Raw genomic sequence first — 14025 nt, forward strand, 5'->3', positions numbered from 1 at the left:
ACTAGGACTCAGTACTCACATATTGGTATTAGTTATCATGATGATGCTTGTAATGAAATGATCTTAAATTTCAAAATGGTCCTACATTTAACATATCAAATATACCCCATTACATGAAACCACAGGTTTACTGTAGCTCATTTCTACCAATGGTATTTAGCCTTCTGTCTTTGAAACCATGGGAAATAATACATTCTTCAATGAATTTCAGTGAGGTTTAAGTGGAAACAAGGGTTTTTAATAGAATTGCTATTTGATGATATGCATTCCTTCATTTTTAAACACAAGCCTCTGTCATATGTTTATAGAAGAGGAATTTTAGGCTGGATAGGCTAAAAATTAAACCACATGGTTAGTAAAAATTAAACCATATGGCTAGAACTAGAATTAAAATCCAAGTTAATGTAGTATTGCATGATCATTTCAATAAGAAAAGATCTCTCTTCTCTATCTCAGTACACATTTGTCCATACAGATAAGTACATACACACATATATACATATCCTTATCTGTCAGTATTTATAGAGAGAACAAAATATTTAGTCATATTTGCTAAGTTAAAAGAATTTATGATTTTTTTCTTGTTTTTGCTAAGGATATTATTAAAACTATTTTACATCCCTGAAGTGTTTATTTTCTGATAACCCCAAAACATTGGAGATATTAGAGAACCAGTCTGAGGAAAAAAAAATATTTGCTAGAGATAAAACCATACATATTTATTCAGGAGGTGACTTCATAGTAGTAAATATAAAATTAAATCTGCATTTGCATTTTATGGTCATTATCAGAGTTTATCAAGCACAAAATGATGTGTTTTACAGGGATTTAATAATGCTACTAAATTGCAATCTTGCTTTTTCAAGGCCTTTGTGGAAAAATGTATTACTGAAAAATAATTGACTCACTTTTCAGACATGTGTCAGTCATTCTATTATTTTATATGTTGATATTAAATACTGTATTATTTGCAGAGTAGCATTTAGATTACATAAGATACCCAAGGCTTCATTACATTGTGATGGAGTCATTTGGGTTTTTTTCCCTCTCTTTAAGGAGAGAATTCAAGCTCCTATCATACCAACCACAGGTCACACCCTGAGAGTGTATATTATAGTATGAAGAGGAAAACTTTATCATACATTTAAAAAACATATCTTCCCTCTATGCTTAGAAACAGTTTATTTCTTTTGACATTACCAAGGCTACAGGTTAGGTTCCTGGTGGCTTGACATGTACCATGAGATGGCCAATAGGCCATGGACTCTTCAGTTAAATGCATATATCTATTATTAGGGAGGCAAACTTAACTTGTAAAATTTAATCCTGACTTACTTTGACACAGTGAATAACCCTGTAGTCATTGTTTGGGGATAGGACATGTCAGGAGATCCATGCAATAGTGTTCACCACAGGCTCTTTTATCAATATTCATAAACAGCCATACTGAGAACAGATAATGTACACAAGGCCACACATTCATCACTCAAACATAATATTTGTATTCAAGTAGCCACCTCAAACAAAAATGTTGATTTTTGTTTCTCTTTTACTTCTTTCTGAATCTACGCAGCTGATTATATTTCCTCACTCTACCACAGAGATATCTGTTTATTTTTATCCTTCTGCACTTGGAAGAGCTGGTCATGAAACTTGTATCAACTTCGGCTGCGCTCAGGTATGATAAGAGTATTTGTGGACTAAGTCAAGTTAATGAAATTTCAAAATTCATAAATAAATTCAAGTCATTCAGTTGACATCATTCACAAGTAAAATGAGTTCATTGTAAATCATTAATGAACTTTTGAAAATACAGTATATAATATCCACGTGCAAGCACCTAAATAAAGTATTTATAAATCTTTATATCACTTGAATGAAGGAGAATATCTACCTAGGCTTAAAACATCAAAATTTCAAAGTAAAAGTCAAATCACTGGTATATATGTTCATTCTCTGAGTTGAGTTTTACTACTCAACTTTCCATGGACTTACATATAAAAATGTAAAGAGTACAGTCTTGCAAATATTGTATTATATTTTTCATTCCATTTCCTCTGTATAGTGTTCCTGAATAATAATTATTTTTTAAAATAATTATCATTTTGGAAGCACCTTTAAATGTGATATATGTCATTCTAAGAATCAACTTAATTCATTCTCACTATAGTTCTATACAGGAAGTATTGTCATTAACAATTTTATGGATCAGGATTCTGAGACAGAGAAATTAAGATTAAGTAGTCAGTAAAATGTTGAACCGAGAACTAGACTCAGGATATCTGGCTTCATTTCATTTTTATGGCTGCTTTTCACAGCTACCTATAGTTTACCAAGTGATAGGTAACTCTTTAATTGCCAATGAGAACTTGCACAATATTTTACATTTATTATTATTTTTACCTACTCAAATATTTATGGGGAGGAGAAGAAATAGACAAATGTACTGTGTATCATAAATGACACCAAGGAAGTCATAGATGCCTGATGTTCAAGTGACAGTAAAAACAAATATAATTCAGGGATCCCCATGTCAATTTGGGACCTATAGTGACTGAAGTGTCCTCTTTTTCAAAAAAATTTTCATTTATTTTTAGAAAAAAAAATATTGAAACTGTCAAATTTTCTAAATGATAGCTCACTTATACATGACCTGAAATAAGTACTATAGATTCCAGAAAATATTAAAGAAAACCAATAGTAATCCTTCTCATACAGAAGGGAGAGTATAGTGGATATTACTATCTTGTAAATAAATACTTCTATCAAGGCTGATTTTAAAAAAAACTGTGTAGATAGACACAATACATTTATTTTATTTATTTACTTTTATGTGGTGCTGAGGATTGAACCCAGTGCCTCACATGTGCTAGACAAGCCTTCTACCACTGAGCTACAACCCCAGCCCTAAGGCTGATCTTTTGCTTCATGGGGGGTTTAGAGCTCTATCCTCTTAATTATTGGGGACATTTTAGTTGCTTGCATTTCTAGTGGAAATTGTATCTTTTCAAGGATAGTCTTGCACATCAGCAGGGCTATTATCAGGTTGGCATCTTAACTGCTTTAGAATAGCCTAGATATTGACTATTAATTCTTTATTAAACAGAAAAGAACTCAAACAAGTAAATAATCATCTCAAACTGTTTGTGAGTAAGTTGAACAGTGGGCTTGATTTCAGTATTTCTTAATATCTCCATTTCAAGTTGTAGTATAAATCTCTGAGGGTTCATTTATGGTTAGACTTTAATCAGTAATTCATCTGTTCAGCTTCTGGGTCCAGACCTCTTCAACCTTTTGGATGTATCTTTCTAACCTCTGTGATTTTTGTTACCCTTTTTATCTCTGAATGATTCAGTCTTACTCTTTTATTTAATTCATTCAGTTGACATCTTTTGCAAGCAAAACTAGTTCAACATAAAGTATTAATTGAATGGAGTTTTGAAAAAAACAGTATATATTATGTATGAGCAAGCATCTAAAGAAGGTGTTTTCAAAATAAAACTTTATAGATTATATTTCTTCATCTCAGAGTTTGGAATACCTTATTACCTTCAGGGAAAAACTCATAGATTTCGATCCCTCTCAGTTTTTTGATTGATCAAATCTATCTGAACTGACATGCACAGCTGAGTAGCTGATTAATCTAAAATTAACTGTTGGCAGTGCTCATAGGATAAATGTAAACTATTTCCAATTGTGCATTTTTGCTGACCTGAGGGAAATGGTTATGTTTTATTGTTTACTTTGTTGGCTTCTGTTTAGGTCTATATGAAGAGCTCTGCAGTCTAAAAATCTAACTCTGGGCTCAAGTTATTTGTGCAGAGTTTGAATCCTCAGATTAAGTGTTAGGTAATCACAACTTCAGATATCATGAACTTATTATGCTACCAGAGTCTCTCAATGAGATTACATTACTGCATAACAGTTGGAAGCACCAGATGTGCTAATTGGAACTTTTCATTGGTTTCAAACATGTTGAGATTTTCTTTTTTAGTTTTCAGATGTTTCATTTTAATTTTCAAACAGTTGCCCTTGTTTATTGCACTTATATACAGTTCTGTGATTTGTTTCCTCTAAAGGTCAGAATAGCAAAAATTGAAAAGATAAAATTCAGAATGGTTTTATAACCCAGCTTGAGTGTATGATCCTTGAAGCCTACATCTATGGAAAGTTCTGTTGATTCTCAGCAAGTTTTAATTTTCTGGAGGCCCTGCTCAATGTACAAGCTAGATTTACTATCTTTTACTTCCCCTTGCTTTATATTTTAAGAACATCAGAATTATATTTTTATTGTCTCTCCTGTAGTAGAAGTTTGAGATAAATATGAGCTGAAAATATTATTTTTAATGCACATGTTTGCTGGGTTATTTTTTAATTTCCCCGTCTGAATTTAAGTGGATAATTTAATCAATGCCAGGACAACTGTACGATATCAGCACTCAAAAATGACAGGATGTGGTTTAACATAAAAACTCAATATTCCATGTCGCTTAAGGAAACATGAAACATGGCCTTCTTTTCGTAGTTTAGCTCATCCCTAATGGTTGAAAGTAACTGGATTTCATTTGTGGGTCAATTATATAAAATCAGGTTAGGACAACATAACTGAAAGTATACTAAACTTATATCATGTGAATAGAATCTGTGACTAACAGTAATATAGTCATTTGAATATAATATGAAGCTCTAACTTGCCTTTAATTCTTCCTATTAAAAGATGGCATTTTATGGAATTCCTGCCACTGCTTATCCTAATTTGAAGCAACCTTAAAGAAAGTTTTCTTCTTTTTATTGGATTTCAAGCCTGGAAACATCTATGTAGTTCAAGAGATTAAAAACCAGGACAATCACTGGCTTTTGCAAATGACCTTTTCATTCATCTATAATATGAACAAAGGGTTTGATGTATAAGTATAAAACATCTAGAACCAAATCATAATCTGTTATACTTTCAAGGGATTTTTATTCTAAATGGACACAAAGAAAACATTTTCAAACAGCACTTAGCAGCTTATGAAACCCAGGTCAAAACAAGGGCTACATTCAATCTCCTTCAAATATTTTTAAGCCATTCATCCATTTCATGTGATAACAGAAAATGTATTCAATGTATTAGATGGTGAGGATAAATAACATCCCATGCAGTTATAAACACTTCCTTTTAATGGGAATTTAATATGTGCTTCACCTTACTTGCCTTCATGCAGTGAGTATCTTAATTTCATTTGGAATTCGCCCTGCAATTTTGGAAACTATATGCAATGTTTAGTATCCAGGTTTTTAGATAAGTTGATATTAAAACATACCATGAATATAAATCCAAGATATCCCATTAAAGATTCTTTTCTGTGCCTTAAATAACATTATATGTATTGAAATATGTTGCATATTTGATTACTGGCCCTTTGTCTCCTCTTTTTTCAGTGTAAAAACAGACTGATTTTTCAATAAAATCAAAAGGAATTTGAAAAAGAGAGATGAAAGAGTACATGTTAAATATTGACAATGAACCTTTTCTTGCCAAATTTTGTATGTGTATTACATTTATTAATGGTTGTAAATATAATTTGTGTGATTAGGATTATCTTACAAATGTTTATCCTCAAACAGTTTAAAGAATGGAAATTCTGCCTCTATGGAGTAGGACTACTCCCCCAGCCTGCAGACACAGAAAAAATAACCACCCCTCTTGGTCTTCAGTCATCTTTCATTATACCTTTCAAAAATCCCACTGAGGAAGATGTTGTCATCAACATCATGTTAACAAGTACGTTGTTTTTCTTGTATTTACATATAATTTTGTAGCTAGTAATCAAACTTATTTTATCATAGAATAAAAAATCATTATATAAAAGAGAAAACATGGAGAGAGATATGGAATATGTTGGTTTATAAATCACAGCTTACAAATGGTGGAGCCAGAATCAGGTATTTATGTACCAAGTCAATTTCTTCCAATATTGTCTGTAAACTTAAATATACAGTAAATCTGTAAGATTATTATGATATTAATCAAATATGCCAGTATTTATTCTTTGAAAGTTTATGGAAATTCTTGTGTTATGATTCTGTTTCTCCCCTCTTTTTTTTTTAAATAAATAGGTAGTATATCTGATTAAGTATTTGTTTCAACCAGTCTTTTTGAAGATGCATGCTTTTAAATTAGATTGCATAAAGTATTTAATCACTTTATAGTAAATTATTTAATACTGTGAGTCCAAAATAAAAATTAATTCATCATGAGTTTTCTGAAGCACATTTAAGTCCAATATTGGACATTATCAATGTGTTTTTGATTATTATTCCTATTTCTACTATTAGTATTAATATTATTACTTTCAACTACTATTGCTACTATAGTAATTGGTAATTTAGTGATTATAGTTTTATATATTAAACCTTTTGATATAAAAACCTACTTGCTTTCCAGAATGGTTATAATATTGTAATTCATACTCATCAAAATATATTATAGATGTCACCTGTTTTCTTGAGTCTAATCAACTCTGAATAGCAATATTCTCCTTAATCTCCATCAATCTGATTGAGGGAAAATTGTATTTTATCATCATTGCAAATTTACTATTTTTTATTAGCACATTATAGTTATGCATAGGAGCTGGTTTCATCTCGACAAATTCCTACATGCATGGAATTCAATTGTAGTTCATGTTTTTCCCCTTTTCCCTCCCCTTCCTCTTTCCCCCATTCTCCTTTCTCTATTGATCTTCCTTTTATTCATCTATTTATTTATTTTTGATCGGTTCTTTCTATTTACACATAAAGGGGAAATTCCCTGTGGTTTATTTATATATGCACATAGAATTATTTTTAAAAAATTCATTCCACATTTTCTTCCTTTCCCATCCCTCCTCTCTCCCTCTCAATCTCCTTCTACTCTACATCTTTCTAATCTTCTATCCTCCTTTATTTATTTATTATTTTTGATTAACGCTTATCCTGAATATTGTTTACCTGTTGGCATTTTGGTTTTTCCTGATCATCCCTTCATGCTCTTTGTATGAAATAATTTTTTAAATTATAAAAATAATGGCATGTCATATAAAATCCTTATAAATACTTTGGTTGTTATGAGGAGAGGTGTGCAGTATTTAGTAAAAGCTGATTGAAGACTCAAGGAACTCGTCATTTTAAGGTAGAAGAGACTAGAGCATATGTATAAGCAGAAGGAAGAAGCTAGAGTTGAACAGGAGTTAATGGTATAAAGGAGGGAAGGTTTAAATGATGAGCTGAGGCTCTTGGTGGACTGAGCTCATGGTCAAGGTATACACGTTAACCTTGAACAGGAGGAACATTTCTTCCTTTGGACAGGTGGGAATAAGAGAAAAGAAATGCAAATATAGATATCTTGTTATGAGGTAGAGGGGCTTGGGAATTAAGAGCAGTCATGTTTACATTTTCTTCTGCTGAAGAAAGGAGATAGAGTAGGAAATTTGGAGAGTTAGTGATTTGGAATAACTGCTGGAGGAAAAGGAATAGGTAGCTGAAAAAAAAATTCAAATACAAAAGGCATTGTGTCCTTTGGGTTTAGAAACCACACATTTAGATAGGCACCAAAAAGATGTTGTGAAGCTTGTATCAATTGTACAACTCGGAATCTCTGGTGTGGGAACTTGAGGCAGGCCAAAGGATTTTTCCAGGGAATGAACTTCTCAGGGCAGATATAGTTAAATATCTTCATAATTATAAGTGTTTTAAAAACATACTGGAGTCAAGATTTTGACTTTAAAAATATGAAATAATTTGTGGCCTCTTAGTTTTTGAAAATCTGCCTAAAATTCTTCCTTCTTTGTAATAAGAAAATACAGCAAACTTATCAATTAAAACTTTTATCAGTCATTTGCAATTGAAACATTCTCTTTTAAGTAAACTTACTCTCTGTAGGGGAAATGTTAAAACTCTTAATTTCTCCCTCCTCCTTTCTTTAAGCTGATAAGATGGGGCAAAGAAAATTATTGACCTCAGATATCTTAGCACTTGTCCACACTCCCTCCCTCCACCCCCAACAGTTCCTCTTTCCCTTTTCTTATTGATGACATCTTCCTTTGTGTCATATCCTCCTCCTTCTCCCTCTTTTGGACTCTGTTTTGCTAGGTGCCATACACCTACTTTGTGTTCATATTCCTTGGTAAATAAGCTCACACAATTTGGCCTGAATTGTTGAACATTTATGGGAAAATGGGACTGATGAGAAGAATAAAATATTTAGCATGTATGCCAAATATACACATTACAAAAGGTGCTATGTTGATACCTTCTCATTTAAATATTTGTAAATGTCTTTAAATTATTTAACAATGGAACTATACAACCTGTTGCTATCTTTCAAAAGGAAGCAATATAGATATTCCTGGAGATAATACAGAATTCATGGAGTTTCCTTAGGGAAGTTGATGGCAAGATTCAGAATACATCACCAAGAGGTGATACTCAATGTGAATGATCTCACAGAATTGCAGATCCTGCATATCTCCCCCCATCCCACGTGTGAGTGTGTGTGTGTGTGTGTGTGTGTGTGTGTGTGTTTCCTGCACCTGGAATCCTGAACCTGGAATAATTATTTTCCCTACTGAATAGCATGGCAGCATATATACAGCTTTATTTAAACATTTGTTATTGTAGTTAATATTTGTGGGATCTTTGTGAGCAAGATTTGTGTATTGGTCACTTATAAAGCAAACAGGACAGAGTGGTCCACAAAAATATTAAGATTCTGATAACTAGAGACAACATGTAGTAGAAATAAAGTGCCAAAGATCCTTTGAATATTGAAAGGTATTATTTCTGGGAGAAGTGATAAACATGAAAATAGCTAAGATAGCAGCAGGAAAAATGATAGAGAATTAGGTAATCTAGAAGTTTGATAATGAGTTTGACATTCCAAAAATGCTGCTTTCCTGGGAAAACAGTGAGTTTTGAAAAATATCTATATATTTCTATACGTGTGTTGGAGGAGGGGTGGAGACATATCAGGATATTGCAAAATTGCTAAATGCTGTGATAAGGAATCCAGGTTTAATTCCTTAGTGAGTTTTGAAAATATTTCCTGTGTTTTATGTATTTATAAACTATATTCTATAGCATTTTAAAAACTAACTCTAAAAATATTTGTTGACAATGGATATGGCTTGGGAGAGTAGACTGGTGTTGAGAGCTAATGCTTAGAAGGTTTAAATCCATATCAATGGAAAAGCACACAATATATTTCTAGAAGTTTCCCAAATCTCTGAGAGAATTCATTCATTTAGCAAACATTTTACATTTCATGTGCCCAGACTACCCTTTTTCAAATAACTATACTGTGCTGCCTAAACAAATGTTCTTAAAGGCTTGCTTACATTCCCAGTACTTTTTATAACCCAGATGAGTATTTGGTTATGGGTACTTTAAAATAGTCCCAAGCTAAAGATCATTATGTTGGTGCTGTTTGGAAAAGAATCACATAAAAAATTCTTATCATTCCATTTTACTGTTGTAATACCACACACTCACAAGATCAGATAACATAGAAATATTCTAAAAAATTTGTCATAATGTGTTCATGGAGGTGTTATCAAAGGCTTTCATGGTACATTGCACAGTCTTTTTTACAAAATTATTGGGAGAAATTTCTTTCAGTTATTACTATCAAGAAGAATTATTGCTTTTTTGAGCCAGTAGTTTGTTTTCATCCCACAGAGACTGATGGTGTCATTTCATTTCTCCTCCATACACTGGCTGCTAAGAAAATATTTTGGCTTATCTGGAGCAAGTGACATGCCCACGCTATATCTCATCCCTGACTGCAGGTTATGTCCCTAATCTTGTTTCAATTTTCTAAAAAATTACTTGTAATTCGTCTTTTCTTGGATTTTATATCTCTGTGATGTCTTTAAAAGTTTTTGTAAAAGATGAGGGCATATAAATACACATATGTGCCCACAAAGATACTAGTTTGCAATATTTCAAAGTTTTTGATTGCCCCAGAAATCTCTTTCCCATGACAAGATAAGCCCATAAGATTAGACTGTAGCTCTCAACTTCTCCTGTACTTCTATCTTACCCAGTTTGGGAACAGATATCTCCAGGAAAGGAGCTGTACAAACAATGCCAATAGGAACAGGGCGAGCTCTTTGAAGAGCTTTCAGTTGAACATTATGCAAGGCAAAGTGAGAGAAGATGATGCTTCAGGGATCCTCCATGTCTTAATCCATGCTAACTTCAAAAGATAAATGAGAGAAGCTGGCTAGAGAAGAGATGGTCTAAACACCCTGAGGATGGTAAAAATTCCTTCAAAGCAGATAATTAATGAGTATGATGAGGAACAGGATGCTACAGCAAAACTTTTAAATACCCTGAGAAGAGAAGATGTGTTATGAACCTACTATATGCCACCCTAGACCTCTATTAACATGACCGTACCCAATCTTCAAGACAACTCTTCCAAGAAGGAAGTCAATATTCCTACTTTTCAGATGTGGAACTCTAGGCTTAGACATTCCCCAAAGCCATAGCAGTAAATAGAACAAGATCTTGAACTGATGGTGTCTGGCTGTCTTCTTCAAGACCACCTGTCATTCTAAGTCATCTGCTCAGAGGTGGTACTTTTAAAAACCAGTGAAGGCTTTAAAGAACTTACATTGTCTTCACATGACAGTGGAACAGGCTTCCCCTATTCTATAAAAAGTCGTCAAGAAATACCCCTTACTGCCACTGCTTTCTCCTCTTTTCATATCTTCTGATCTCTTCTTTCTCTTTTGCTCTCTGCCATAAGATACTGAATCCATCTGATCCACACATGCTTAGGGTTGCACCTTGCCCTTATTTGGCATAGACATGTACCTCTCGGTGACTGTCCATGGACTCAATTCTTACAATTATTCTCATCAGTAATTTTTATCTGTAATTATGTCCCCATTTTGAAACCCCTTCTCTTCTCTTAAGTTTCTGCCACACATAGCTGGGAATAAAGGCAGAGAATGGAAGAGTAGCCATGAGTGGGAAGCAAGGATCTAAGTTAAACCATTAGAAATTATGGACTAATGTACACATATTATGAATTTAAGGACATATCTCTATTAGATGTTGGTTTCCTTGCTCATCAAACCATATTCTAAACCTGCTAATTTGTGAGCTTTTTAATGTCAGGGGTTACCTTAATTCATAGCTTAATTCCTTACTAAATGAATATTTGCATTTTAGCATACATGCTGATAAAACAGGAGTTAAATGTTTTGTCACTGTCTCTTTGTTGAGTACCTATTTTGATCTGAAAACTATTGTATGTACATTTCAAAACTATTTCACATTTGAAGGACATATATACAAATACATAGTTTTTTACTTTATATAGTATTCTGTAAGTGAAATTTCATTGTGGATTAGATACCTAAAAAGTTGCAAAAATGAACGAAGCAATAATTAATGCATACAAATGAGGTGTTTTGATTATTTTTTCCTCTGAAATGGTTATAGTCTGGAAATTCTTCACTCTACTTAATCTAAATTTAAATGTAATATGAGTGATTTGATTTAAATATTTAAATAACCATGGATTCTGTTTCAGACATCAATAGTTAATTGAAGAGTAAAACAAAATAACATTAGGGGAAAAGATGTGCACGTCAATTAACATAGCATATTAGATTTACAAATATCACTTTCCATTTTGGTGATTGATCAGTGTAAATAAAGTACTGTGATGAGTTCTTGTTGACTTTGGGTTAATTATGACTGTGGTGTTCAGTAGCAGTAAAGTAATAAAGCATACAATGTAGCATAATTATGATAAGTTAATCACACTTTGGGGACACAGAGATGACTCAGTGCATTTCATTTCACAGGGTAGATTAGTTTATGAAAATCTTGTCCCTGAAGGCCCTCTGAATCTTATCTAAAGCACATTCAGAGTTGAATAAATGTTTATGTTAACTATATAGTAATCATAACAAATTGCCAATCAGTGTGAACACAGTTTTATACATAAGAAGAGAGCTAAATAGGTGTAAGAAAATGTTCCATGCCCTCAAGATCCTTCCCAAATTCAAGATTTTATACTTTGGAATTAATAAATAAATAGTATTGGGAGATTTGAGACTTAAGCAAGGAAGTTGCAATTTTGAAAATATTAATAGTCTCTTTAATACCTTAGTTCAATTAGATTATACATCCAAGTTCACTTTGCTTATGACAAAAACTAATATTTTTATATTAAGTAAAATAGATGTAGACTAATTATAACTACTTTTTAGATGAACAATCTAAAACTCACCTTGCTTATAATTTATTTTTAGGTAGTATTCAGATACCTTAATACTTGTAGTTCCTTACCTGATTCTTGATTAATAACTATCTCCTGAAGTCCAGGAAGCAATAACTGGGAACTTATCAAAATTCAGATTCTCAGGTCCACACTCAGTTACTCCTTTTTGTTAGGTCTAGATTTAGGTCCTACTATCATAAGCTATTTCCATATAAGTTATTGGGAAATTACACTTTTCAAAACACTCATCTTTACAAAATCACCTCTAAACAGTTTTTTTTTAAATCATGCACGTATCTTAGTGGATACTTTTTAGCATTTTCAATATATGCATATTGACTTTTGAAATATATACATGTAACACAATTAACATGTATTTAATATCAAGAGAGCTTATCATTTTTATAAAAAATTAATGCACATTTATGTATATTGTTTTATTGTTGCATAAATCTTTATATATACATAAATACACACATTCTCTGACATATATATGTGTGTATATATACACATATATATATATATACATATATGTGTGTGTGTGTATATATATATAGCATTGCATTTCATTTTTAGATAGCAGGCTCAAACAGGTTCTCAATAACATTTATTATTTGAATAGTTAAAATTTCAAAAGTTTATGAGTAGATTTTATACGACTTTAATATTATAGAGAGTACCTTTTATAATGTTGGATACGTTCTTCAAAAATGTCATTTAAAATTCATGTCAAAATATACTTTGAAAAATATTTGTCTAAGAAATTTCCCATTAGATGAATATTTCCATTCTATTTCCATTTCCACTGATGTTTGTCTTCTTGAATGTGACATTGAAATGTAATATCACTTTATTTTTTAAATTAGATCATGAACAGCTCAGGCATCTTCTCATCGACCAATGTTGGGATAGCTTCATCAATGAGAATTCTGCTTTCCAGTTTAATTCTCTGAGTCATATACAAGGTATAGAATGTCTGCCTTATATTCTGTCATTATGTATACTACTACATTTAAGATTTAATGCTTCTTTCCATTGTCTTAATAAATATTTGATACAAATTAAAATACAATTTAAAATTTTTGAAACGAATTTATGTAAATTGATAGAAAATCATGGATAGTGTAAACTTTATGCATCTGTAGAGCATTTACATTGTTTTTCTTTTGAAATGTAGCACCTAAGTAACTCTTGCCAAATATTTTACTTTTGTATTTTTCTTCCTCCTCTTCTTCCCCTTCTTCTCTTTCTTTTTCTCTTCCTCTTTCTTCTTTACCTTCTTTACCCTCCTTTTCCTTCTCCCTCTTCTTCCTACTTCAATGAACTGGATCTTATTATGTTGCCAGTTGCCTTAGCCTCCTATTTTTGAAATTTCGAATGTTTGTTAAGTCATGCCACTTAATACATGGGTGTGTGTGAGTCAAGGAAAATTTTGGAAAATTAAAAATAACTAGTGTGCTAAGACTACTCGATCTCAGGAAAAATAATTACATCTTTGCATAGCTAATGATTACTTGCAAATGTATTAAAAGTTGTACATATGTTTCTTCTGTACATTTAACCCATGTGAATATTAATGAATAGGAAAACAATCTAAGATATAATGAAGTTGCTTAAAAATCCAAAGCTCAAAAATTATGAATTTGCTTAAAATATTTTTAAATTACAAAAAATGATTTTGGTTTATATAATAAAGGACAAATTTTGTTAATGTAGTTAATGCAAACATACTAATTGAAATCATGACTATTAGCATCCTTCTG

At 32.0% G+C, this 14025-nt stretch overlaps 1 protein-coding gene across 1 annotated transcript in view; it reads left to right on the forward strand.

Annotated features, from left to right (window-relative positions):
• Positions 1-14025, forward strand: part of Cfap47 (cilia and flagella associated protein 47) — a 410015-nt gene that overhangs the window by 316804 nt on the left and 79186 nt on the right. The window contains exons 55-57 of the mRNA XM_071606058.1: positions 1574-1678; positions 5611-5767; positions 13129-13227. Coding sequence (XP_071462159.1) covers positions 1574-1678; positions 5611-5767; positions 13129-13227 — 361 coding nt within the window. The remainder of the gene's footprint in view (positions 1-1573; positions 1679-5610; positions 5768-13128; positions 13228-14025) is intronic.

Source organism: Marmota flaviventris, chromosome X (assembly GCF_047511675.1).
Source record: "Marmota flaviventris isolate mMarFla1 chromosome X, mMarFla1.hap1, whole genome shotgun sequence".
In the NCBI taxonomy this organism is placed as follows: Eukaryota; Metazoa; Chordata; class Mammalia; order Rodentia; family Sciuridae; genus Marmota; species Marmota flaviventris.